The 26,804-nt window shown below is 49.3% G+C and overlaps 2 protein-coding genes and 1 long non-coding RNA gene across 4 annotated transcripts; 1 reads left to right on the top strand and 2 right to left on the bottom strand.

Annotated features, from left to right (window-relative positions):
• Positions 1-239: 239 nt before the first annotated feature.
• Positions 240-8,158, top strand: LOC118239482. Its single transcript, XR_004771751.1, has 4 exons — positions 240-372; positions 5,532-6,339; positions 6,824-6,844; positions 7,204-8,158. It is a non-coding gene; the product is annotated as an uncharacterized LOC118239482 (long non-coding RNA).
• On the bottom strand, positions 1,136-9,755 carry Atxn7l2 (ataxin 7 like 2). 2 transcript variants are annotated; one of them, XM_027395482.2, is made up of 11 exons: positions 9,585-9,755; positions 7,694-7,759; positions 7,216-7,320; positions 6,603-6,813; positions 6,036-6,322; positions 5,384-5,466; positions 4,607-4,857; positions 3,638-3,836; positions 3,410-3,531; positions 2,154-2,949; positions 1,136-1,286 (listed from the first exon to the last, which is right to left on the bottom strand). In XM_027395482.2, exons 1-11 carry the CDS (start codon positions 9,709-9,711, stop codon positions 1,272-1,274), a joined length of 2,262 nt encoding a protein of 753 aa, XP_027251283.1. In that variant the 5' UTR covers positions 9,712-9,755; the 3' UTR covers positions 1,136-1,271. The 2 variants fall into 2 exon arrangements, with proteins under 2 accessions (XP_027251283.1, XP_035306811.1); XM_035450920.1 differs by lacking the exon at positions 9,585-9,755 and adding an exon at positions 8,153-8,291.
• A 3,406-nt stretch (positions 9,756-13,161) lies between these two features.
• On the bottom strand, positions 13,162-26,221 carry Sypl2 (synaptophysin like 2). Its single transcript, XM_027395489.2, has 6 exons — positions 26,168-26,221; positions 25,938-26,012; positions 18,630-18,754; positions 17,320-17,521; positions 16,310-16,501; positions 13,162-14,151 (listed from the first exon to the last, which is right to left on the bottom strand). The coding sequence occupies exons 1-6, from the start codon at positions 26,219-26,221 to the stop codon at positions 14,005-14,007; spliced, it is 795 nt and encodes a 264-aa protein (XP_027251290.1). The 3' UTR covers positions 13,162-14,004.
• Positions 26,222-26,804: the final 583 nt, after the last annotated feature.

The following is a 26,804-nucleotide window of genomic DNA, read 5'->3' as shown; positions in this document are numbered from 1 at the left end:
TTTGGTTCCCTGACCCTAGAGCATGACCCAGTATTTTGAGCAGTTTTCCAGAACTACTGGATTCCCCTGGCTGCTCGCTCTCCAGACATTTCTGGCTTGTTCAAGAGACAAGATTCCTCCCTGCCTACACATAAACGAAAAGACAAAGCCAAAACATAGTGACCCAAACCTGGTGAATTCAAGAATGAGAACCAAAAGATAATCTCATCCCTAGTTACAGGAGTAGTTGTCCCCTGTAAGATACTCCAAAGACTTCGGGCACTTTCAGTTTTTGCGACCCCCACAGCTGCACAGCCCTGAGAAGCAAAGTGATCCAGAGGAACCAGGGCCTCCCACAACCGAAAGTTCTGCAACACTATTACTTCCAAAAAGGTATGGTCCAGTTTACCCCCATTCAGGGCAAACTCACAGAAGAGGCCAAAACAAGCTATCCAGGGACTGGGGAGATGGCCCAGCAGTTAAGAACTTGTACTCTTCTAGTTCATGACCTGACCACCCACACGGGGGGGGGGGGCTCTCAACTTACTGTAACTAGCTCCAGGGGGGGATTTCAGGGCCTCTGCAGGCATCACATGATCACATGCACATTCCCACAAACAGACACACATACATATATTAAAAAAAAAAAAAAGCTGTCCAGGACCTCTAAAGCAGTGATCACCAAGCTCAGCCTCTACATGGTTGAGAAACTAAGGCTGCTTTTAGAAGTGGGAAGGGCATGAACAGCCAAAGAGACTGAGGAAATAGTTTGTAGAGGAATGGAAGGAAGCCCAGAGTTGGTAGGGACATAAGCTAACTCCCACAGAACCTCGGAACAAAAATCCCAGGGTAGCGTCAGAAGTGTGACTCCCCTCCCTTTCTCATTTCCTTTCCCAATGGAACCAGAGTTTCTCTTAAGACTCAGGGTGCCTTGCTCATTCAGAGTCATATGCCTTGTCATCCTGCCTGGAAGAAGATTCCCAGGGACACCAGCTCCAGGTTTTGTGCACTGTGTGCAAGTGTATGGCTTATTGTCTCAGCCTCTTGGGATGGGGCTGAGGAGAGTAAGGACACTCATTCGGCTACATCAATTTTCATCCTTTTCTATGTTTCTGTTTTTATATTTTCTTAGCAGCAACAGAACAGGGAGACAGTCTTGAGGTATTTTAAAGAGTTTTTTTTTTTCTTAAAAAAAATAATATAAAGTTATAAAAAGCGGCAGCAGCCTGGGGCCCGGATCTGGAAGGGAGGAGGTGCTGGCGGCTCCGTTGCAGTGGGCAGGCACTTTCTCGTTAATGGGCTTTTGACTGCAGGAAGACAAGAGGTAAGAGACCGGATCAGGGAAGGGGCCTACCCGTTATCCTTTTCAGTAAATTTCTGGGCTTTTCTGGGCTAACCCGGAATTCCTTCAGCTGGCCTGATAAATACATCTGAGCAAGGGGAAAATGCATGCCAGCCTAACAGAGGCCGACTGGGTAGTGAAGCTGGAGAATGCACATGCACACACCTGTACACTATCAGATTTCCCTTATAGGAGCCAGGCCAGTGGGCATGCACCTAATCGTGCCTAACTCAGCAGCCTATTACCCCGTCTCGCCTCCCAGAAGTCCCTCCTTACAGAGATCACAGGGATAGATCAAAGCAGGCTTCAACAGAAAAGGCAAATAAACCCAACTGCAAGCTTTACTAGAAACCTGGAGAACCTGCTGTAATCAGTAATGACTGTGGACCTTAAGCTGAGTACTTGCTTTCTAATGTCCTAAAAGAATTAGAGCAGCCCACCCATCCACAAACTCAGCATGCTGGGACCCAAACTACCTCTCCCTTAAGGAAAAGTAACTCCATAGAGGGAGGGTCACAGTCAGTTAAAAAAGAAAAAAAAAAAGTGTCCTTAGATTAAAGCATGAGTAGAGGGATATGGGACAGCGTGTCCTAAGCCCAAAGGAGACTAGGCATAGGAAACGTCCCTTAGGCAAAAGCTGGGGTCACCTTGGAAAGAGCCAACCAACCTCTCCCTAAAGTAGATGGCTCAAGGGCTCTCTCAGTTTCCCCTTTATTCCCTTTTTTGGAGTCATCTCCTTAGTTCCCTCTGCATGTCACATACCTACTGTGTTCCCCAGCCTTAGCCCTCTGACCCCTTTCTGCTCATGTTTTTCAGGAAGCTGGACTGGTACCTTCAGTGTAGAGCACTTCTCCTCAAAGGGCAGGGCTGGACCTGGCTTCTTGCGACGCACAGAGCAGGTCCCATCAGGAGGGACACCAGCCTGACAGTGCTTGGCCTTGACTGGCCGGCAGTAAGTGGCCAGGTTTTTCCGCTTCTTGGCTACCTCCTCCTCAGAGAGGCAGTTGGATGGCAGGACCTTAGCTGGGTGGCCAGCCATTCCCCGGTTCTCTAGCTGAGAAGCCTTGACTGGTATGGGGGATGAATGAGGGGAACCCCGACAGTCCAGGGGACCTGCTCTTTTCACTCTTGGCCCCACTGTTCCATTAAGCCCCATGCTCAGGGTTGTCTTAGTCTTGGCTGAGAGACCCCGACAGCCAGAGGGTTTGCCTTTTCCAGCAGGCTCCAGGATGCAGGTCCGTTTGAAAGTGGTAGGGCCAGGGGATAACTTCCTCTTTCGAGAAGGGGCCTCCATCTCCACCCCTTCCTTGCCTTTGGACGACTTGCTGGCCTTGGAAGGTGGCAGCTTGCTGAAGGATGGAGATGGAGTGTTGGCAGGCAGTGGTGAGGTAATAGCCTGGCTACCGCCCATGCACTCTGCCTGGCTGCAGGCAGCTGCTACACTGGGGGAGCCTGCAGGGTAGCTAGGGACAAGGCTGTCCTTCATGGGTGGTATGGAGGCTGGGCAGGCAGGTCTTGGGGGTGGGCCTGGAAGTCGGGGGCAGCTGCCCATAGAGGATGGACTCAGGGGATCAGATAAGGAGGGGCTGACAAGATGGGATGGAGGTTCAGCAGCTGGTGGGATCTTCCTGTAGCAAAGAGAGAGTTTCACTGTGATATTGAGCAAATTCCAGGCCTCGCTAATATACACCAGTCTCTGCACCTTCAGATGGCCAGCAAAGACCCAAAGCTGCTGCCCCCTGCTGGGAAACACTGGAACTAAGAGCCGAGGAAGGCACAAGAGAAGGAATGACCTATCAGTACAAGACATGTAGACTAGCATGTAGACCCAGTAACAACCTAATTTTTGTTCTTGGTTTGGGCATTCTCCCATCCTACATTACCTAATAGGTATTAGAAGTGATGAGTAAGAGTCTAGATTCACCCCAGCCACCCATCCATGCCCTCCTCCAGGCTACCAAGGCTCACCCCACCATGCCACACCCAATTTAGGTTCTTAATCAGCCAACAAAGCATGCCAGGCTGGGGCTTCTGAAGCCCAAGTATACCAAAGCCCAAGAAAGGAGATTCTGAGTCCACAAAACTCACTTCCACATGTGTGAGCTGAGGTGCCGTTCTAGCATGGAGCTGAGTGCTGAGCAAAACCGGTCCAGCCGGCGGCTAAACACATAGCATCCCGGGCTTACCAGCCGGCTTCCAAATGTGCAAAACTGGAGGCAGAGGAAAGAACTTGGTTGGTAGGGCCTGAGATACAGGAAGGATCTGCCTACAAGACTCAGCCACCCTCCATCCCAGTTCCCTGTCCTGTGTCCTTACCGCCTGTGGCCTAGGGGGCCGGGTTGTATAATGGCAGTCAGGGGGAAGGTGGAGATCATCAGGTGTCCCCTCCTCCTCACTCTCCTCGCTGGAGGCCTGGGCCCCGCCCCGGGGCAGAGGGAATGGGAATAGGCCTGGATCCCCATCACCACCACAGGGACCTTCATCATCCGCCTCACTCTCAGAGGAGGCCTGGGACCTGGAAGGGCCAAAGGATATGAAGATGATGTGAATGACGGAGGGTGGAGGGGTGGGGGGGCTATCCAAGCTAGGGTAGACACACCCTTCTGGGTACTCAGAGGAAGATGAAGGGGTCGGGAAAAGACAGGAAAGTACAATATAGCTCACTAAGAGACAGAACCAAGGGTCACAGCTTCCAAGGGATTCTCTCCCCAGCCCCTTCCTAGGCCTTGCCTCTTGATAGAGAAAATCTGCTTCAGACTCCCTTCCTCCAGAAAATCTTCCCAGCTGAACTACACCCAGCACTGGTCAGCCTAGTCAACTCCCTCAGCTCTCTTCTTCATCACACACTCCTGTGAGCCTGTTCACGAGCTGAGCCTGTGTTTCATGTCTACCCCTGTACTACAGGTAGAGGTCATGTGAGTTTCCATCAGTAAGGCAGCCTCTGCACACAAGTGGGATGATTATACAGTAGAACTGCTTCACCCAGAACCCTGACCCGTTCCTGCTCCTTGATGACAAGTGCTAAACCATGGGAGTAGCTGAAAAAAGTTCATATCCCAGGTAGTGTATCTGGCACACCTCACAGAGGCTGGAGTACTGCAATGTGCTTGGGCAGGAATAGGGCAGTCACCTGCCTCACACCACTGGTAGCGTTCTAGTTATCTTCCCATTCTTAGAGGAAGTGAGCACATCTTCAGGACATTCCCTGGGCCTGTCTCCAGGGCTCCCTGGTACCTTAGGGGCTGAGTATCCCTAAGTTAGTTTGGGTTAAGATTCTGTACATACCTGGGAAGTACACAGTATGGGTAGGCCTGCTTAGAACGAGCAGAGGTGTTGTTGGGGGCAGCTGCTGCTGCCACACCCTGGATGGCAGAGGGAGGCTCCTGGGAGGGGCGTTCAAGAGCTGGTTCTTTTCGTCCAGGGCTCTTCTCCTTGGGAGACTCTCCTTTACGAGAGCTGGCTTTCAGTTCAGCCACTAGTACGTCAAAGTCCTTGGTCCTGCCTGGGACCTCCCTGCGCTGGTGCACTGAGTGGATCTAGAATACAGCAGGGTAGAGGGGTAGGGTAATCTGAGCAGGGTTGAGGGGTATCGGTCTTCTCTGACTCAGAGAGAGAATATGTGCGTTGTGAGTGAGGGTGATTGTGTGTCCATTTCACTCTCTCATGGGGACAAAACAGTCTGTTGGGTATGGGGATCTGAAGGTACTCCCTACCTTTCCCCCAGGGTAGCTTCTCTTCTCCTTCCCTGGTGTATGCCAACCCCCATCCCTTGAGCTGAGTTTCTTTCTTTTTTAAAAAAATTATTTATTTATTTTATGTGCATTGGTGTTTTGCCTGCATGTATGTGCAAGGAAGGGTATCATCTTGGAGTTACAGACAGTTGTGAGCCACCATGTGGTTGCTGGGAATTGAACCCAGGTCCTCTAGAAGAGCAGTCTTTTCTTAACCACTAAGTCATCTCTCCAGCCCCTTGAACTAAGTTTCTAGTAACTTCTGAATGCTCCTTTCCAAGGTTCCATGTCTATGCTGGCCCCTAATCACCATGCAGAGGGATGGGGTTACCTTGCAGGTCAACAGGCGTGTACAGATCTTCTTGGTCTCTGGATTTATGACCCCACACTGCCTGTTAAGGTCAAACTCTTTACCTGTGGGGATAGAGTTCCAATGAATCTCAAGTCCTTTTTTTTTTTTTTTTTTTTTTTTTTTGCAGTCCAAGGAAGAATCTGGCCTTTTCCTGCCAAGGGCCTAAGAAACAGTAGGACTAAGGTAGAAGAGCCTCATCTTCAGGTCTTGCTACCTGCTGGGCATAAACTACCCCAGCCCCATCCCTGGCCCAAGCACTCCTGGAAGACCAGAAGCCCAAAGCAGGGCAGCCCATACCAAGAAGCAAAAGCAGCCACAGGCATCTGAGATGCCAGGAAAACCAGCTGTGGAATGAGGAAGGAGGTAATGGTCAGTAGCCCAAGGTGAGGATGAGTGGCTTTGCTGACTTGGGCACAGGGGCACTCAGACTGGCTCAGAGACCTAGACCAGCAAAGCTTCCTGGGAATAAGCGGGACAGGTGGTAATGGTGCTTCTGTACCCTGTAAGATGTAATGGCCAGACCTGGCCAGGTCCACTCCTTCATAACCTCAAACCTTTCTGGGCCATGAACAGAGAAGCCCAGTGAAGTGTCCACTCTGCCTTTCTGAGCCCCATGTCTATGACTACTCACGAGCCATCTTTCGGTGGGTTTTAGGAGGCAGCCTGGCTCCACTGGGCTCCTTCTCCGGGGGGCTGCTTTCGGCCCGGTGACTGGAGCCCTCACCCGGGATTAACTCCATGTTCTCTCTGCCAGGAGGTTCTTTAGGAGAGGGGGCCGTGGGGACTTTTCCAGGGGAGTCCTTGGGGAGGCCTCCTGGCTGACTGAGGAAAGCAGAGGGTGGAGCCACCCTGACTCCATGTCCATCAGGCTTCGGGAGACTGGACATCTTCTCCAGATTCACCACAGGCACGAAAAGGCTACACGTGGAGAGAGGGTATGGGCTGGGAGGTGGGGAAACTGGGACTGGGGTCTGGACTCTAGCCCAGAGCCATCTCCTCCCTAGCTCTGGAACTTGGGTGGGCTCCAAGAGAGGCGTGGAAAAAGGGGGAGCCCATGTTCCCTGGAATATATGGAAAGGAGCTGGAGATGGGGTTAGCTATTTCTTCCTATGAGCAGTATCTTGCAACCCAGGGCTAAGTGTCAACCCTTCCTTGGGTCAGGGTCAGGGCTAGTCTTTGGGGGTTTCCAGCCTCTTACCAGAGGTTGTCCTTCTGGGTCTTCTCAGGAGGCTGATGGCCACGGCTCCGGGACCCCTGGCCCTTCTCCCTGGAGGAGGTTTTGGTGGAACCTGGGGCTCTACAAGCTGGGCCCTGCCCATTCACTACATGGCATTTCTGAGAGCTGGCAGGGGCTGGAGGTGGGGGTGGGGCCCGGGCATAAAGCTTGCTGAGGGGCCCATGTCTTCTTTCTGTCACCAGGAGGTGGAGAGAGCAACTGAGGTGAGTGGTATTGACTGCCTCCTTCCCCAATTTCCTAACCAGCCCACCAATTCTTTGACAGAATCTGAATTGCTAAAGCTTGGGTTGTGAGTTTGTCTCCTTCCCATCCAAAATTGAGCCTTCAAGATTCAAAATTCTAGACCAAGTTTCTTGAACCTCTTAACTCTACTGGATGCTAGAAGTTTGTTCAAACTTCTTAACTCTACTGGATGCTAGAAGTTTGTTCAAACACTAACCCTAACACCTACAATACTCAAGCTTTCCCTGGCACCCCCATCCTTTACCCCACTTGACCTCCCAACTGACACTGTCCTAAGAGTTCCACATTCCACCTTCTTGTCCCCTTATCACCTCCCTAGGGCGCCCCTCACCGCAATGCTTCTGGAAGGCTTGAGGCTTCACCACCTGGCTGCAGTGGTTACATACAACCAAATAGAAGTCATCATGGGCAGGGCAGTGCCCGAAGATGGACATGTCTGCAATGACAGAAGTCTTTATCACTGGGGTTAAGGACTCAGGATTTCTCTAGATCAAAGAGCACTCTCACCCCACTTAGAAGGCACTCTGCCTTCCAACTGACATGTGGGCTTTTAGGGGGATGCTCCCAGCTTCCACAGTCCAGTCTAACCAGACCCAAAGTGTATGGGCTTTCCTGTAAGTGGGCACCAACTATGATGAGGATCTCCAACAACAGGCCACAGGAGCCAGGGCAACTGGCTGACTCAGACCTATCAAAATGAGCTCCCCCGCCCCCCACTGGTCTTGCTGCTTCAGGCTACCTCCCCAAGTGGGAGAGGAAAGGTGGTTCAATTTTCCCGGAGTCTCAGTCCTGTGTGTGTTGACGCCCACCTTCTTTAATGAGGGTCATGGCGTCCAGCTTCTTCACGTTTTTGTTACTCTCCTCCAGTTCAGCCCCTGGAGGAGAAGCAGAGCTCAGAAGGCCCATCCCCTTCTCAGAACCCAGCAGGGCTGCAGCCCAGCGGTATGAAGCCCAACTCCCTGACAAGCACTCAGAATTCCTGGAGAAACTTTCAATGGGTCATTCACAGGTGCCCATTTTTCCTTCATGTGCCCTCTGAGATGAGATGACCCATTAAGAAGGATCATAAAGTCTCTTCACTCTCAGGTACACTACAGGGCTCCACTGCTAACTAGACGGGTAACTGTGGGTAAATGTCTCTTTTCTGGGTCTTGCTTCCCCTTTTTGAGGCTGCTTACATGGGTCGTTTCTGCTACTCTGTGGCATCCCAGAGAAGTACCCTCCCAGAGCCCCACCCCCATAAACTCATTTTGCTCCACCCAAGTTACCATAGTATCATCAAAGTTACACTCAGCTTCTCAGGTCCTGCACTGAGAGGATGGCCATAGAGTAGAGAAACTGCTGTCTTTGGACCCTTTGGCATCTTCAAAGTCTCCTTGATCAGCTACGCAAGCCCCTCCCCTTCTTAGGGGGGCTTTGTCCAGGGGTTGCCCTTGTACCTCAGTTTCTGGGTTAATGACAAAAACATCTTAGCTGTGCAAAGCAGCTCTTTCCCCATCCCCCTACCTCTCTCCTCACCCCCCTCCTCTAAGCCCCCTCCCTGTCCCTTGGGGGGGAAAAAAAATCAATTCTGAGTCACCAAATCCGTCTGACTCCATTTCCGGTTCTCAGTGCACCTAGACCCTGACAAGGGCCCCCTGTCAGCCCACTCAGCACGGGGCAGTCCAAGGGTGGCCTGCACTCCCATTAGGTCGGCTCTCTAAAGCTCACTACGAGTGAGTGGCCCCTTTCCAGGGTGAGAAGATTATTGGCAACCGTAATATCCAGACATGAGTGGTAGTGTGTTAGGCATGCAAAAGACAAGGGGCAGCTCCCACTCTAAGTCCTCAAATGCAAGTGTGGAGAATGCTAGAACAGAGCTGGAAGTCAGCTGTCTCAAAAGAGAACAAGTGTCATTAGAGACTGCTCCGTGAGATCTCCTCCTCCACCTCTTCTCACTTGCAAACTTCTTCAGGGGTGTGATGCTTGTTGTCACCCCAAAGGCCACGAGGCCAGGTGCTCCCTGGGGCCCAGGAGACAAAGATCAGAAGGGGCTGCAGGCCTGTTCACCAAAGGCACTCAAGGGCCTACAGAAAATAGGGGTCAAGGGAGAGAGCCAAGGGGCAGGGTAAGAGGCCCAGGAAAGGACGGAGACTTGGAGGCATGGATGGCTGGATGGACTGAAGGAGGGCGGTAGGGAGGATAGATGGATGTATGGAGGAGGGATGAACTGAAGTCGAGGGGCGCGGGCGGGGGTTCATGAATACGGCAGCAGGCAGGGAAATGTGGAAAAAAGCTAAGGTGTGGGGCAAAAGGCGAAGGATCAAGGGGGTGGGGATGGGGGCACAGAAGTGGGGTGCGTGGGAAACACGTGGAGAGGACTGTTGCAGATGGGTAGAGCCGGAGCAGGTGCAGAACGGATGGAAGCTGAAGGCCAGCACACAAGAAGAGAGATAATGGCAAGTAAAGTGGGGGACAGGTTCTGTGCACCCGCAGAGACAGAGGTGGGCAGGGTGGGCTGCAAGCGATGCGCCGGCGCTAGGACCCGGAGGCGCGAAGGTGGCTGAGCAGGCGGGCACTAGGACCCGGCGGGTCCTTTGTTTGGGGGGCCGGGGAGCCGGACGGCGGCTCTAGTCGGCGGCTCCCCTCAGCTGGAGGGGGCCCTAAGGGGGGAGGGGAGATAGTGATGGGGTCCCCGGACTCTAGTGTGGCTGTACTCACCATCTGCCGCAGGCAGGTCGGCCCGTTCCACCCACGAGCTCCAGCTCTGTCCCGCGAAGTCATCGAGACTCGGCACTCGCCGCTCCAGAGCGGCCATTGCTGCCACCGCGCGTTCACGCACCGCCATCACCGCGCGACGCGCGCCCGCCCCGGCGCCGCCGCCGCGCGGCCCCCTCCCCCCACCCTCCCCGACCGGGGGGCACGCCTCCCTCTCCCCCTACCTTGCCAGTTCACTCTTTGCGCAAGCGCAGTTCAGGTCTCCTGCCACCACCTCCTCACTCCCCGCACAGCTTTCTGGGAAGTGTAGTTGCGGAGGGGCGGTGATGCCTACGGAGCTAGCTGAGGGATCCCTTCCAAAACGCACAATCGCACGCGGGCAAAGAGAGATCAAAACCTCGGGATACCCTCTTCCAACACCTCTGCACACATCCTTTGCGCCACCAGTCCACTCTCCCAAGCTTACTACACACACCCGAGCCCCAAATCTCTCTCTGCCCGAGATACCCCCTAAAGCCGTGCATCCGCCAGCTGGCTGGCGCCCCTTCCTGGGCAGGCGGCCACGAAACGACTCTGCTCCCCTGTAGATCGAATGGAGTAGGTGCAGGGAGGTGGGCGCAGTGAATCAGAAGGGCAAGGGGAGGGAGTCTGCAGGACGTGCTGAAGGACACAGGGGTTGGAGTGGGGGAGGGCCCCACCTCCTGTGCTGTTCCTCTGTGGAAGACCCACGCTGCCTCGATGCAGAACCAAGGGTTGGAGTCTAGGTTTGGGAGGACCTGGCTGAGCTTGCCAAGATCACCTGTCAGTATGACAGAAGGCTATCTCGGAGCCAGAACCAGCCCCGGAACTAGGGTGGCCCCCGAGGCTTCTGGTGTTTGCAGTGTCCCTGTTGGTCCATCTCTCTCCTCCTGGAACTACGATCGATAACCTGCACTGCCTCTTCCCAAATCCTGGCTGGACCCTGACTCCATCCATCATTTCGGCTTCTTTTCACCGCTGGAAAGCTACTACTGAAGCCTTGGCATAGGGAGGTTTCTCATCATATCTATCTTTTTTTTTTTTTTCTTCCTGCTAAGGCCCAGGAAGTACCTTAATCACCCACCTTCAGCTGATAACATTTTTTTTTCTCACACCAGGGACAAAAGTCTGCCTCCACCTACTTCCCCATTCTCGTTGGAAATGAAATATTAATACTCTTTTTCTTTCAGTACCTCATATCTCACGCCATATTGCATCCCTTTGCCCAAAAGAAACCAAGTTTGGAAGCAAATAAGTCAAGCTCTGTGGCTTTAAGACCGCAGACTTTCTGCTTTCCATATACGAACAGTTTATATAAAGAATAATATCTGAACAGAAGTTGTAAGCCAAAGACTCACCCATAGGTGATCCCTAAGAGGCCCAGGAACCTGATGAGATTAAATGTAAAACTGTGTCCAAGTACATTTCTCTAGGGAATGTAAGTGTAACACTTGACTGTCTATCTGAAGGAGATGGAGGTGCAAGTTTGTGCGGTGTGAACCTTATAGTAGAGAAGGAAGCATATGGCCCTCGACTCTTCCTTTGGGTCACAGATGGTAGGAGAGCAAATGGAGACAGCACTGTGGAATCCACTATCTTTTGCCTTTTGAGTTTGATCCAAATTTGCTAATGAGTCTCAGTTTCTTTGGACTAATTGGGTGCCACCAAAAGAGTCGATGTCACCAGCCTGGGGCTTGCCAAGAACAATTGCTCAGCCAGCAGACTCTATTGCCTAGGGTGCAGAGTAGACAGGAGTTGAGTGATGTCTTGGTAGAAATGCTGATATTTGTCCAAGAGCATAGAACAAGGGGAAAGGAGAGGAAAAAAAATTCCCAGACGTCCTCCGGTCTTGGCTTCTTTGTGGCAAATGTTCGCAGCACTGTTTATTCAAATTGTAATAACAAGCACCAGAAAACAACATGCAATATTCTCCCCCACCCTTGATCTGCAGTCCCAGAATTAGGAGACCCATGGTCAGGATGTTGAAGGGAACTCATGTCTAAGAAAGGTCCTGGATGGGCATCTCCACATGGTCAGAGTTGAGTAGGGGAAAGGGCAAGTCCCCTGCTCGTTGGCCTCCTGCAACAGCTAGAGAAACCAAACACCTTCTTCTACTTCAGGCCTGACTAGGCAAAGTGGTGGTGCCAGCCCTGGTTGGAGAAGACATCAGTCCTATGAGGACAGCCCTGTCCTTGGCACTTATCCCTGCTCAGCCCCCTGGAGGTAATGAGGTGAACTGGTCTTTCCTCCTAGGGTGGCCATGGAGAGAGAGAGGCCATAGCCTTAATCAAGGCTCTTCTGGCTAAGAACCAGCCAGACTGTTGGTGAGGAAGAGCCTTCTCAGCCCTAGAGAGAGCTCTGGGCTGAGAGTGCCCAATGGGCATGGACAGTTCCCTTTCTAAAACAGTCGATGGGCCAGTTGCTAACTTAGGCCCCAAATGAGAACATCTTATCCATCACATTTCAAATAAATTATAAATATAGACGCAGAATCCAAACAGAGTTCGAGTAGAAGCTGCTCACAGATCCCCACAGGGGCTTGCTTGAAGAAAAATGAAGGTTACCCCTTTGTTCTTTGTATCTCTACAGCTGTAGACAAAACTGTGCCCCTTGTCCTTAGCCACGGGGACAACTTAGGATAGACAGTTTCAGCTTTAGGAACATTCTCACCCTCTTCAATTTTTTCCATCCTTAAATTATTTCCCCAGAATCTAAACCAAAAAACAAAAATTCCAAATTCTTTTACTGAAGGGCTTGGGAGCATCTAGAAGTGTATAAAAATCATACTCCCCCTGTCAAGTGGGGAATTATAACCCAAAGAAGAAATGGATGGCCCAAAGTTAAAGGTTCTAAGCCCTGGGGACTCAAGTAATACACGTCTTGATGTGGGTGGCATTGAGGAAGGTGAGGAGGTTGGAGGTGGTTGGCCCTGTCTTGAGGACAGGTTAGCTCAGGACACATTCATCTTCGGGATACTAAATGGGCCAGTTGGCACTACATTGGGAAATGGCTGGATTCTTCCTTCTTCATCTTTCCATGAGCAGCCCTAGTGCCAGAGTAGGCCAAGGGGTTTTGATCTGGGTAGGAGGCAGATGGTATCACCCAGTTGGTACCCTCAGATCTTGGGGCCCAAGGAGTGATGGAAGGAGGTGTCAGGAAGAGGAAACACACTAAAGACAAATATGGAACTGGGTCCCGAAGTGAAGAAGCACCAATAGCATTGGGCTGCCCAGGACTGGGGGAGGGGTGGAGTCTGGCTGCCATATGGAAGCAAGGGAAGAGGCAAAGAGAGAGAACACCTCTTTGTAAAGACGAGGAAGGAAAGGTATGAAAGACTAGAAAAGGTGCTGGTTGGAGAAAATAAGCAGACAATAGGGGACAGGGGGGCCATCTATCTATGTCCTGGGACTCCTGGGCACCTGCCTCATGATGGTCCTTTAGGCCCTCCTAATGTCCACAGAAATAAAAGGAAGGCCTGGACGGACATCAAAAAAGATCTTAAATGTCTCATCTCCAAAAGGCTAGGGAAGGGAGATGGGCTGATGGGTGGAGTGGGGATGGGAGAATGAAGTGGAAATATCCCTAGGCTTCTCATCTTGTTTCCTAAGTGTGAGACAAAACCAAGTCCACAGAGGAGAAGAAAGTTAGGAGTTTCACGAGTAAGTAGCATTTAGGGAGCTATTGAAAGTGTTCCAGGTGAGGGACAGGGAGAACTGAGGGGACAGAAAATGTATTCTGCCAGCAACTTTCCTGACTTTCTTCCTTGAAGTTGCAGTGCAATGGCAACTCTATCTGCTCCCACTGAGTCCAGGCCTCACATGGACCCTTAGAGGGCCCTTAGATAGGGTAATGGGTCTCCCTGTTTCACACACGGTGGGAGCTATGGACAAACAGAGGTCAGAGGAGAGATCAGGGAGCACATTGGGCTCTGGCAGGGCTAGAGATAAGACACAGAGACTAGATGATAGACATTGAGAGATGTCATCAAACCACTGCTGGGCCCTCCACACAGGAATCAGGGCAAGGCTGCCAACTGACTTCCCTTCCCCTCACTGCACTGAGACTGTAGGGCAACTTTTAGAGACCTGTATCAGGACTCTAGTTTCCTGGCCTCATCTGCAGCAAGCAGAGACTCTTTGAGGGCACAAATGAAAGCCCAGTAAGATGCCTGAGTCCAGGCAGTAGACAGGAGGTACCAAGTTCTGCCATTTGTAGCTCCAGCAGGGTGAGGGTTCAGAAGGAAGCCAGTAAAGGGCTGCCCAGGTTACCAATAGCTGATGCCTACCCATCCATCATTTCAAATCTCAAAGCCCAGAATGATGGGGGAAGGGAATTGGAAGAGGAGGGTCCTGTGGAAGCCGGAGGAGATGAAGAGGTGCTGTCCAGTTCGGGAGTAGCCAGCTGTTTACTGCTTCTCCACTGCTCCCTGTTCTGCTGCACTCTCCTGGCTGGGGCCCTGGCCCTGGTCCTGGCCCTGTCCATGCCACGGTGTCTCTTTGAACACAAACCAACAGTTTCCAGCCCACAGGAAGAAGTTGATAAAGCCGAAGAGCTAAAAAAGAAATCAGGAGAGTTTGTGAGAATAGTCAAGGAGGAGCCACATGAGAAATGGGAAGAGGAAGTGCACAGAGAACTAGGAATAGAGGCAGGGTTCAAGGCCATTGTCTATTAAGGGATTGTCTAGTGGAAGTATCTAAACTCTATTCAGAGTACTCATTGACAGTGTAGCTTGGTCACTAGCTGAATCTGGCCTTAGGAATGCTAAGTAAATCAAAGAACACGTGCCAGCCTGCTTGAGGTTCGGCGAGGCTGGAGCTGTCCAAGGTACTCCTCTAGGGCTAGAGACTCTGTGAGAAGGATTTGCTCAAACATCTGTTGTTTTGCTGTTGTTTGATTTCTCTATGTACCCAACCCGTTCTAGAACCTATAACCCTCTTGCCTCTACCTGACAGGATGTTGATATTACATGTGTGTTCCACCACACTAGCTCTACTCAAATATTTATTTTAAATGTTTTGAAAAAAATTAACAACATAGAGTGGGTAGTGGCACGTGTCTTTAACTCCAGTACTCAAGAGGTAAAGGCAGGTGGATCTCTGTGATTTGGATTTGGAGGTCAGCCTGGTCTACATAAGATAGTTCCAGGACAGCCGTGGCTACTCTGAAAGACTCTGTCTCAAAACACACACACACACACACACACACACACACACACACACACACACACACAAAAATAATAATAATAACAGCAACAACAACAAAACCAAACCCCCAAAAACTAACTAAAGAGTAATTAGGGAGAAAGGAACTGATGTTTACAATTCACTTTGAAAAGCATTTTTAAAAATGGATTGAGTTATCCTTGTTGGTGCACACCTTTACTCATAGTACTTGTAAGGCAGAGACAGGCAGATCCTCATGAGTTAGAGACCAGTCTGTTCTATATAGTGAGTTCCAGGCCAGCCAGGACTATATAGTAAGACTTTGTCTCAAAATAAAAATACTACTAATAAGATGATGGTAGTTTACACCTGTGTAATCCTAGCATTTAGGGGATGAGAGAAGGAAGACTGTGAATTAGAGACCAGTCTGGGGCACACAACAGATTGTATCTCAAAACACAAAGGAAAAGCCAAGTTTAGTGGTACAAATCAGAAATCCCAGTATTTAGAAGGCTGAGGCAAGAGATTCATCAATTCAAAGGCAGTTTGGGCTGAGTGGTGGTGGCACACGCCTTTAATCCCAGCACTCAGGAGGCAGAGGCAAGCAGATCTCTGTGGGTTCCAGGCCAGCCTGGTCTGTGGATACAGTTCCAGGACAGGCTCCAAAGTTACACAGAGAAACCCTGTCTCAAAAAAAAAAACCCAAAAACAATAACAATAGCAACAACAACAACAAACCAGCTCAGGCTATATACATTCAAGGACAACTTGGGTTAAATAGCAAAATCTTGTCTCAAAAATTGAAACAAAAATAATAGGTAAGGAAAGATGGGCAAATACATTTAAAGCAGATATATTGAAATGTTACAATTTAGATGGTGACTATGTAGGCCTCTCCTGTACATTTTTTTTCAATTTTGCTGGATATGTAAAAAATTTTATATTTAAAAATTGGAAGAGAAACCTATGTGCATGGTTTCAGAGGGCTTCTCGGTGCACTGGCCATTAAACATTTCAAATGAGGGCTTGGGGAGGTCTGGAGCATTTTCTGAGTGGGTATGGGGTGGCTGAGATGACAAAACGGCACTTGAGAAGGGCATTTGCTGTGGATGGGTATTTATCAGCTTACATAGATACATCTCGGCATTGAAACAACCAGCATGGCCAAAACTTGGATTGCCTGCCAACTGAACCCACCACTGCCCCCTAAACCCTTTCCGGTAGGGAGGGCTAAGTGTCAAGGGGCAGTTTCTCTCTCACAATGGTCCACTCACAACCCTGAGCGCCCTCTGCACATGCTCTCAAGTGACCTGTGGCCAAACAGGCGAGAAAGGGTAACTTCCAGGGCAGCTGAAAGTGGGAGGGAGAGTTGATAAAGAAGTGACTCAGATTCTCATCCAAAAATATCTTCTCAGGTCAATGTCAGAGGCAGGGGTTACTAGTCTAGAGGCACAGTATATGGGCTCTGGGGACACCTTCTCTATTCATCTCAGATCCAGCCAGCTGGGACAGCTAGGCTGCTATGCCTTTCCCAGACCCAGGTCTCACCACAGAGAGGTTAGCTAGCCCCATGGAGGGTGTGGCCCCGGCACTGCATACTGCATCCTCTCCATGACACACGGACATGGCTGCAGTCAGGCTGGATGGCCGTGTGGCTCCTTTGACGTCAGTCAAGCCCTTGCCCCAGGCAGCTGCAGCAACCAGCCAGAAGAAGGTGAAGGAGACAGTCACACAGAAATCCTAGGAGGAGCAGAAAGAAGAAGATATATTCAGAATGGCCTCATGATTATCAGCTACTTTTCTTTCCTCTTGTCACACCAGAATCCCAAGGTCCCAAGACAGTTGTCTCTTCCCATCCTACCTGAGGACCCTGTTCAGTGCCACCAAAGGAATGCTGCCACTCAGACTGCCATACCCCTGCCCTTAAAAATTAAGGTCAGGCAACGAGCTGCCAAGGTATCTGCTGGTAATCCTCCCTCCTTGCAACTCGAGTGATTTAAACTGCCTACTGGTTCCTCTCAGCTGCCCTTTGGTTACCACTGTCCAAACTATAAGTAATGAAGAAAGCGGATTCAGAAGACAATTGAGGTCTCTAAAGCCCACTCCCCATCTTGAAAGTCTGAAAGACAGAGGAAGTAGAAGAAACAATACCAAGAGTAGCTAGCTCTCATTGAGAGTAACTACATGCTAGATGCTATACATGAATACTCATTTTCTCGTCCCCAAACACTCAGCACAAGTATTCATCACTCCATCTTTATTTTTTAGCCAAGGAAATTAATGTGTAGAGAGACCGAGTAACTCATTGAATGTCACACGGCTACTATGAGCAAGTGTTAGGATTTGAACCTAGTTAGGTTCGCTCTTGACCCTGCCTCCTCTGACTGCAAACAAACCAAGAGAGGTTGGTCGGGTGGAGGTTCCATTTCACACACAGGTATCAAGGACTCAGAGAAGCCATCACTTTTGACCTCCCCCCCCCCCATCTCTGATTTCAGCCTTCTCACAAATGGCTCTTCCATTTCTTGGCCTTGTCTGTCTGGGCTGTGCTCACTCACCACCAACGGGAAGCGTTTGTTCTCTGTGTAGAGGTTGTGGAAGCGCAGGTAGAGGACTAGGGCAGCCATTGTATAGAAGAAGGAAAAGATGCCAAGGGTCACAAAGAACTCTGCGGGGGCAGAGAAGTCTCCCATGAGGTGCATGGTTTTGGAGGTGGAGTCCTCGTCACAGAGAGGCATCTCATACTGGACCCGGTGCAACCTGCAGGCAGCAATGGGAGCCATGCTAAGCCAAGGCCAGCCTCTCTAGCCCTGCCCAAGCGGGGCCCCTGTGTTAGCTCTCACCCTGGGAAAAGAGTCAGGTAGGAACGTCTGAGGAAATCTTTTGGTCAAGCCAGAAGCTACCTCAAGATTCTACTCATCTTTTTTTCTGTTAATACTGGGGGTTGAACATACGGTCTCACATAAGCTAGCCAAGTGCTTTAACCACTGAGCCACAGCCCTAGTCCAAGATTCCATCCAAGCCTTATATCCCCCATCAGCAGCCACCCATCCACCTGGCCAGAGGTGGTCACCCTGGATTTCTAAGTAGCTCTAGGGACCTTTAAGTCATAACATATATACAGTCCAACTATTTCTGGTAGCCAAACCACTAGACAAATCAGATTCATTCTGCCCTTAGAAACACACAGGCCTGTATTAAGCAGTGGCCAAGTTAAGGTTTGAATTACCCATTCACAGACTGGATTTAGCCCTCCCTGATTAGGCCACATTGAAAAAAAAATAAAGTGGAAAATACAGCTTGTTGTGTAGAGATACTTAATCTAAGTTGGAGGATGAAATGGTTTTAGACATTCTGAAAAGATGCCTCCATCCCCCTCTGAACAGTCATCCCTCTCCTTAGGCTCCCAAATTCTCAGGGAGTGAGTATCCTCTTCTACTTCCTGGTCAAGATGTATCTCCTTATATTTGGGTGATAGCAGGTGAGCATTTCACATCTATTGTTTAATATCTAAACTCTAACAAGCTTCTTCAAGGCACAGAGGAATCTGCAGAGAAGCAGAGAGAGCTCCAACAGTTGGATTCTCTCCATTTGAGTTGGGATGAGATGCCATTGCTTGAGTTTGGACTGGACCATCATAACAATGGTATATCCATGTTTCACTCTGGTCAGAGTGTCTGAAATGGCTAAAAGACAGAATGAGCCAGGTCTCGTTCTATTTTGATCTAGAGCGGCACACAGTAAATGGTCTTTAGGTTGTGTGTCCTGTGAGTACAAATAAATGAGAGGTTGGTAGGAACAGAGGAGGAAGGAAGCCCTGCTAACCTAGTAAAAGGGGGGCACTGGCTCAGAACCAATCCCTACTCACCTGAAGGGATAGCCGAACAAAACAATGATGGAGCTCACATCCTTGGCTTCGTTGTTGCAGCGAACCATGGCTCCCGTCTCCCCGCTGTAAGAGCCGCAGGACCCGAAGGCGAAAATAGCAAAGAGCTGAGAGAAAGTGAAATCCCTTTGAGAGTCAGAAGATCTCACCTGTCCAAGGTAAAGAGCCACCCTTTGATTCCAGAGGGTGCAGATGCTTAGTGGGCAGGCAGGAAGGATTCCTTTTATCTAGTTCCTGGTAGGGACCCTCAGCTGCCATTCTTCTTTCAACTCCAAAGATCGTATTCTCTGAACAAAGCATTGGACCAAGTAACCAAATGAAGAAGACCAACTTTGAGTGTGGTCTCAAGGGAGAGGAAGTGAAAGGAAAGTTTCCAGACCTTTCTATTGGGCATGGCACTCGGGGCCACACATAGCTTCTTTAAGATAATGACTAACACAAAACCTCTGTAATTCTGGCTTTGGTAATGCCTGTTTCAAAGCTAGACCCCTCCCCCCTCCAACCGAAAGATCAGAAATAGATCAAGTCAGATCAGGCATGCCTGGAATGTTTTTCATTTAATTTCATTTTCACTACTCCTTGACCAGTCGTGGACTCTTGCCCTTACTTTATTTCTAACTTCCAGTAGTTTCTTGCCTCGTTGGAGGTATGATGGAGGGGAGGCTTCTACCAAGCCATTTCCTGGTACTGCCAGCCTGACTTTTCCTCCCTGAAAGCATATACCCTTCCAGCAACAGCACTGGCTCTGTGAATGTTGACAGGCCTGGCTCAGGCCCAGCGGGAAGCACCCTCCTCTTTCCTTATCAGCCTCTATTATTCCCACTTCTGTTCCTCTTTGGAATCTGCTGATGCTGCTATTTCCCAGTGGTAAGAAGCAGGGGTGTTTCAGACCACTGGAATTGTTTTCTTTTCCACCTTTCATCACAGCTGACTACACCTTCTGTGTTGAGTAATATGAAATGTCCCCATCCTATGATACTCACATTTCTTTCCGGGGGAACACACATTGATTAGAACAGAAAGTAAGAAACTGCCATCTCTTGTTCTCCCAAATTGTCTGTTCAGCCCATCACCTTTGGCGTGTTATGGGCATCCTCATTAAATGATGAATATATTGTTAATTGTTTGCTTCTATCTGCTTCTCTGTCACTCAGTCAGTGTTTGGACATTAAGCAAGAAGACAGTAATCTGTACTTGGGGCTTGCATCCACTCAAGAATAGAGCTGTGCACTATTTGTCTAGTGCTGATCAAAGTAAAAAGGGATCTAGTTTGGGGATCAGGAAACCCAGGTTCTAGTCTTGGCCCTGTAACTCATTCACTAGGTGCCTTGGATCTCTGAGTCCCTGTTTCTTCATTTTTAAAGGAAGGACTTAAGGTTTATTTAAAGGCTGTTTCTAGCTCTGGAATTCTTCCACCCTCTGAAGTTAATACTATCAGCAAAGCATGCTCTTGGCTGGGTTTACCAACAGCTGTGCTCTGCCCCTGGGTGGTATCCAGTGCTACCACCATGCCTTGCATGGCCTGGTCTGGCCCAGCTCAATGCTGGAGCCATCGACTGTTCTGTAAAGGTCATATGTGCCCTTGTTTTCAGCAGACTTGTTCCAAAGGAGTAAGAATTATCTATATAGATGACAATACTGAGGAAGGAAGACAGAGTACCTGCCTGCAGGGCCTACATAACTTCCGTATCTAAACTAAGCTCTGAAAGCTTCAGTAGAGAGCACTGGTGGCTCACCTTCCTGACAGAGCCAGGGACAGAGAAAAGTCACTGGATGTCTTTGTACCATACCCTTAACATACTCAAAGCTGGCCTCTCCAGCAAAGCAATGGATCTTCCCTAGTTCATCCTCAGAGGGATTTTCTTATCTTCATCCACTCTGTGACTCCCTGACTCCCCATGGAACTTGTTATTCCTCTCGGTTTCTGGTGTCTATGACAGGACACAATCAGGGTGTCACATCTGAGGAAGGGCAGCAATGTTGGGTGTATTGTCAGTGAGCATAAGGAAGCATGTACAGATTCCTAACTTGGGGCAGTGAATACTAAGTATGGAACCTTTTCTTCCCTGGGCACTGTTGAACACCTGCCAAAAGATGGCATTTCTTGGTTGAACAAAACAACATTGATTTGTAAGACTGTCAGTATCATGATATCTCCGAATGTGATATTTGTCTCATCAGGAAATGAATGACCCTTTGAAGTGATCGAAAATATTTGTTTCAGAAAATAAAATGAGAACCTAGGTTTTTAAACTGAAAAAATACAAAGATGGCGTTTCTTAAGCATGACCTGTACCAATCACTTTAGCAGAGAGAAAGACATGGAGCTCAGGCCTTAGAGTTATCCTACTCAACAAGTAGTGTCCAGCCAACTATTGTTATTTAAATTGCTTCAAATAAAATGAAACAAAAGCTAAGATTCAGTTGCTCTGTCATGCCAGCCACATAGCAAGTGCTCAGTAGTCACATCCAGCAAACCCTACTCTGCTATCAGCATGGATTACAGAGCTTTCCCATCATCAATGGGAATTATAAGTTTAAACTTGAGCCCTGCTCTGATTCTTCAAAAAGAGAAATATACTCATAACAACTTTGTTGTTAATTGTTTTTTCTTTTCTACTTTGAGCCTCTGAAGTTAGGAATATCTAAATACTGTCTATAGTAGATTTCTTTTTACTTGTCGGAGTGAATGTTTCTTATTTTTTCATTTTGTGGTGTCTGGTAAACACAGGGCCTTAAGAATGCTAGGCAAGCGTTCTACAATAAACCCTTATCTCCAAACCCAGAACACCACAATCTGTGGTGCCAGACAGCAGAGTTAGTGGATAACAGGAAAATCTGAGAGCCTCATAGGGACCAAAAAGACCTCAGACATTATCAGACCACTTCTGAACCCAGAAGCCCTCCTTCCTCTGATTAAATGATGTCTCAAAGTCATATTTAGCTAATGTGAGAGCTGGATTTCAAATTCACAGCTCCTGATTCCCTGTTCTGAGCTCCTTCTATTTCATTCATTCATTTGAAACTCAGCATCTACCTTGTGTCCTGACACTTGAGATACGGAGATGAGTAAGACCCTATACCACAGAGTCCCTAAGGCTGAAACAGAGGTCTCTTCTGTGCAGTGCATGCTACAATGAGGAAGGCTGGCACTCTGCCCTGGGCTGCAGGAGCAGAGATATTGGTCCAGTTCTTTCACAGCTTCAAACCCCCTACTTTTCTGCACCACATTGCTTCCTGCCATGACCACATAGGGAACTAAGCCCCAGGAACAAGAGGAGAACTTGAAACCATGCCTCTCTCACATACAAGGCTGTGAGATAGCACACTGATCATAAAGAATAAAGATGGAGTACCTGAGACCAGGGCAATTTCTGGAGCTCTGGTACTGGGAATGGTGATGGCCATATTTTGCCCTCCCCCCTTCTTCCTCTTCCTCTGCATCTCTTTGAAAAGATAGAAAACCATCTAGGTTTAAGGTGAATGCTCCACTCTGATGCTGACTGGTTTACTGGTAATAATCGGGTGTCAACCCAAAGAACAGGGACTGCAAGGCACAAGAACACACGGATTCTTTCCCCCAGTCCTGCTCACAAACATCTATTGATGTTATGGACTCTGACAGTGTCCATTCAAAATCTCCAATAGAAAAAAACTACACCAAACAAATATAAATAAATTCCACCAATGAAATAACTTCTTTGTATTATAGATCCCAAAGCCTGCCCCCCTCCTAAATCATCAGACCTCATCAGGAGGGCACACTAGGATAAAGTTAATATGATCTATTATAATTTGTAAGGAAATAGAATCCCATATGATTGGGTCACCTGGGTTATTTTGTACCTTACACTCAAACTGAAGGGTTTACAATGGTATTTGAGTAACCTCACCAAAGGGTGGTTCTAGTGGGACAGCATGCATAAAGAAAGTTAGGGAAGGTGGGGGGAAGGAAAAGTACATTTATGGAATCTGCTCACCATAATCTTCAAGAATGTTCCATGCATTATAGACATTATCTCCCATAGTCCGCCCAGTAAATGTGGATGACATGGTTTAGCCTCAGATGAGGGAAAGGAGGCCATAAAGACTTCATTACTTAACCAAGCTTTGTGGGATGGAGGAGACTGAATTTAAGTCAAAGTCCATCCAATTCTCGTTTTTTTTTCCTTTCTTTTCTTTTAAAGCTCGTTTTTTTGGAGCCAGGGAGATGGCTCAAAGGCACTTGCCATGTAACTCTGGTGACCTGGAGTTCCATCCCCAAAATCTATGTAAAAATTAAAAGAGAAAACAAACTCCTTTGACTCCACATGAATGTCAGGCACCCGTGCCACACCTCCCTCACCCCTGTCTCTCTCTGTTTCTCTCTCTCTCTCTCCCTCACTAATGCTAATATAAAATAATATAAAAATTAAAAAGAAAACAACAAAAACCTTCTTCAGAGTTATTTGGCTATACTCGGGAGGCAGAGGCAAGCAGATTTCTGTGAGTTGGAGGACAGCCTAATCCTGTGAGTCCCAGGTCAGCCAGGGCTATGTATAGAGACCCTGTCTCAAAAAAAAAAAAAGATAAGATGGATAGATGGATGGACGGATGGACAGACAGTCAGAAAGACAGACGGATGTATAGAGTTGTCTGGCTGGCTTGATATAGACCTGATAAGATTCTTGAATTGGAACTGAGGTGAGACTAATTTATGAGTCTTTTTGTTTATTTGCTTTGGTAGACCAGGCTGAGATCTGCCTGTCTCTGCTTCCTAACTGCTGTGACTAAAGGTGTGTGTCAGTATGGCCAACTTAATTTCCAAATCTTAAAGACACTCTAAGTCTTGACTCACAAAAGAATCACATCACTTTCTCACAAGGATTCCAGAAAACCTTTGCTATTATAGTAATAATCTGTGTTTTATATTTCTCCTCCAGTAAGAAGTATTTCTCACACTGGTTCCTATGACTTTTCTCTTCATCTACAAAGATTCAAGCAAGCCAAACTCACACCCTGAATTTAAGGCTACCTGGAGTAGCACTAAGAGCAAACCATAGCTCCTTCTGATGCCACCCTGTGAATGAAGGTGAGTTCTAAGTCTTTCCCAGAGGCCTGATTTAGCAGTGTAAGAGGAAGAAGGTCCCTGTTTTGTACAATTCCTTCTCTACAAAGTTGAAGATCATAAAAATCAGAGAAGCCTTAATTCTTAGAAGAGTGGTTTTCACCTGTGGGTCATGACCCCCTTGGGGGTCAAATATCAGATATCCTGCATATCAGATATTTACATTATGGTTCATAACAGTAGCAAAATTACAGTTAAGAAGTAGCAACAAAATAACTTTATAGTCGGGGATCACCGCAACATGTGTCAAGGGGTTGCAGCATCAGGAAGGTTGGGAACCTAAGACTTAGGGTTAGAAGAAGATTGGGTCATTCTAGGAAGCTAGAAATAGCTGTGTGCAGAAGTGTTGTAGGAGGTGGTGGTGGTGAGAAAGATGGGAGGAAGCTTTTCCGAATCTTTCCAGGGAAAACAGATCCATGGTTTTTCCTCTCGGTGTCCTCCAGCCTTCAACTGCCTGTCTCAACTTTCTATTAGATCCACTTGTTTAGTTTAGACAGCACTAACCCGTTCCTCTGGGTTGCTCACAATGCCTCCCTACTTCTGAATACCAGTTCCTTTGAAGCTGTACTTTTTCTACTCAGTCCCCTCTGCTGCTCAACTCAGAACAAGAAAGGGCAAGAGGTGAAAGAGGTGAAAGAGTTCAGTCAACACTGGTCCCACTCTTGAGGCAGCAGAGAACCTGGAAAGTCCCATAGTTTGTTTACACTTGGGCTGGTCTGCAGCCAGTCAGGGTCTCAGATACCTAGAGACAATCCCAAATGCACTATTGTCTCTGAACTCCAAATTTGATGATTCCCATCCAAACCACAATTATTCAGGACACAATTATTGGTGACAGCTGCTAAATCACTGGTGAATGCAAAGCTCTTTAGAACTCACTCCTCTCAGGCATCAATGGTAAGTTGTTCCCCAGCTGAATGCACTGCTGAGGGCACATTAATAACTTCATATAAGCCAGGCAGTGGTGGCACGGTCCTTTAAACCCAGCACTAGGGAGGCAGAGACAGGTGAATCTGTGTGTGTGTGTGTGTGTGTGTGTGTGTGTGTGTGTGTGTGTCTACAGAGGGAATTCCAGGACAGCCAAGGCTATACAGAGAAACCCTATCTAGAAACACCGAGGGGGAAAAATAACTTCATATAGCAGTTGGCACATGGATTGTTTAACAAAATCCTTTTTGCAAGAATGCACAAAATGTCCCCCAGGTCATTTTTGTGTTTTGAAAAACTGACTGTACCTGTCCACGTTTCTAATTTATGACGATTTGGGGCATTGGGTCTAAGAACAGGGGGCTTGCTAACGTCTTTAAAGTACCAGTGAAACAATATTCCTACTAGACCAAAGCAGTGGAAACTGAGGACCTGGGCAGATGAATGTTTCAAGGACACGGGGTAAATTTAATGTCGAGCTATAGTCTAGCATGCTGACAAGTTTGACTAATGTTGGAAACTGGTGTCCAGAGAAGTGGCTTGCCCAAGGTCACAGAGCTGAGAAAGGTAGATCTGGCCTGCAACCTACCACCTCACCTTCCCAGCTCAGTGTTCTGTTATTCTAGTTGCCACACTTGAGTCATGCTGTGATTTTCCTTCTGTCTTAATTGTTTTATTTAATCGTAGGACTGGGAAACTGTTCATTCATTCATCCACTTCTTTACAGATGCCCAAATTACTCCAGTGACCTCAGCTGGGAGTCTGTCTCCTGAGTCCACCCCCAGGATCATCCAGGTCCAAGAGCGTTCTGGGTAGAATGGCTTCTGTAACCCTCTTCCTTCCCTCCGGTGCCCTCCTCCGTGGCTCTGCTCTCACTGCAAAGCGGACCTTACCCCCATGTCCTCTTCACCCCTCCCGCCACTGAACAGTGGTATGTGCAGGATCAGAGTTCTGGAAAGGTTACACCCGGGTCCTCTCGCCCTAGTGAAATGTGAGCGCCCTGGGCAAAGGCGTCTTGCACATAGAAGGTCCGAATCCAGGACTCCGCAGGCCTGGCTCCTCTCCCTCCTTCCACCCAGTGCTGGTGAAGCAGCCCTGGCCCTCCCCTCCCCCGCCCACCTGTCGCCACCCCCCCCCCCACCCTTCCGCAGTAGCCTGGGCCGGCTGCATCTCCCCAGCCTCCTCGGGGCCACATTGCTTCGGGTCGGCGTCACAATCCAGGCTCCCGAAATAGCCCGGGGCTAGGCCCGACTCACCCACTGGAGAACTTTGATGAAGCCCAGCGGCTCCTCCAGGCGCCGCCAGCGCAGCCCCACCAGCAGGCGGTCCACCTGCCGAGACAAAGCCCGTAGACGGTCAAAGCAGCGAGCGGGGTGGGGGGGTGGGGCTCACACTGGGGGACGGGGAACGTGGAATCGGAGTCAGGCAGGACATCCAGGTGGACAGGGGCTGGTGAGGGTCCATGGGCCGGGCGCTTGGGGCGTACCTGTGGGCGCGGGGACTTGTCCGACGTGCGGCCGGGGCTCTCCGTCGAGGACATGCTGGCGCGGCGGGGCGCAGAGCGGGGCTTCGGCTCCCTGGCCGGGAGGCTGCGGGGCGCTCGGGGGCGCTGGGGACGGTGGGCTCGCGGCCGTGGGCAGGCCTGGCTCCAGGCTGGCTGGCGGGTTGGGTCGTGGGGGCGCTGCTGCTCGCGCTCTCGGAGGCTGTGTCCGCGCTGCCCCGCCGGCTGCAGAAAGCCCCCGAGTCCGATTCAAACTTCTGTCAAACTCTCTGGCCGAGTCTGCAGCCGAGTCACGTGGCGTGCAATCGCGAACCCTGCTCCCGCCCCCTGCGCTCCCCTTTTTCCACGCGTAGGGTGCCTTAAAGGGACCTGTGGAGCCTGCTAGCCGTCGGGCTGCCAGAAGGCTCCGGGTTTTTATTAGTAGCTTTCAGGGCGGGTGACCACTGAAACAGCCACGCTGCTCCAACACCGGGGCCAAGGCCAAAAACCCACCGGGGATGCGTGGGCTCCTAGAGCAGCTTTCCCGGTTTTCCTGAGTTCTGTCGGAAGGTTTTCCTCCTTTCCCATACCGTAATAACTAGAGCGCACAAGATTTTCCTAAGGCATCCTCAATGTTCCTGTA

The sequence above is a fragment of the Cricetulus griseus genome, assembly GCF_003668045.3.
Source record: "Cricetulus griseus strain 17A/GY chromosome 1 unlocalized genomic scaffold, alternate assembly CriGri-PICRH-1.0 chr1_0, whole genome shotgun sequence".
Lineage (NCBI taxonomy): Eukaryota > Metazoa > Chordata > Mammalia > Rodentia > Cricetidae > Cricetulus > Cricetulus griseus.
The sequence above is the reverse complement of the archived record's forward strand: the minus strand, read 5'-3'. Positions and strand labels throughout refer to the sequence as shown.

Excerpts from the sequence above, each read along its gene's own strand:
- Sypl2 (XM_027395489.2), bottom strand. The coding sequence starts at position 26,221 with ATGTCCTCGACGGAGAGCCCCGGCCGCACGTCGGACAAGTCCCCGCGC. Across the intron at positions 26,013-26,167 it reads ACAAGTCCCCGCGCCCACAG|GTGGACCGCCTGCTGGTGGG; the intron begins GTACGCCCCAAG and ends TTGTCTCGGCAG. Across the intron at positions 18,755-25,937 it reads TCATCAAAGTTCTCCAGTGG|CTCTTTGCTATTTTCGCCTT; the intron begins GTGAGTCGGGCC and ends ACTTTCTCTCAG.
- Atxn7l2 (XM_027395482.2), bottom strand. The coding sequence starts at position 9,711 with ATGGCGGTGCGTGAACGCGCGGTGGCAGCAATGGCCGCTCTGGAGCGG. Across the intron at positions 6,814-7,215 it reads AGCCTTCCAGAAGCATTGCG|AAAGAAGACATGGGCCCCTC; the intron begins GTGAGGGGCGCC and ends TCCTGGTGACAG. Across the intron at positions 5,467-6,035 it reads AACCCACCGAAAGATGGCTC|GTAAAGAGTTTGACCTTAAC; the intron begins GTGAGTAGTCAT and ends CTATCCCCACAG.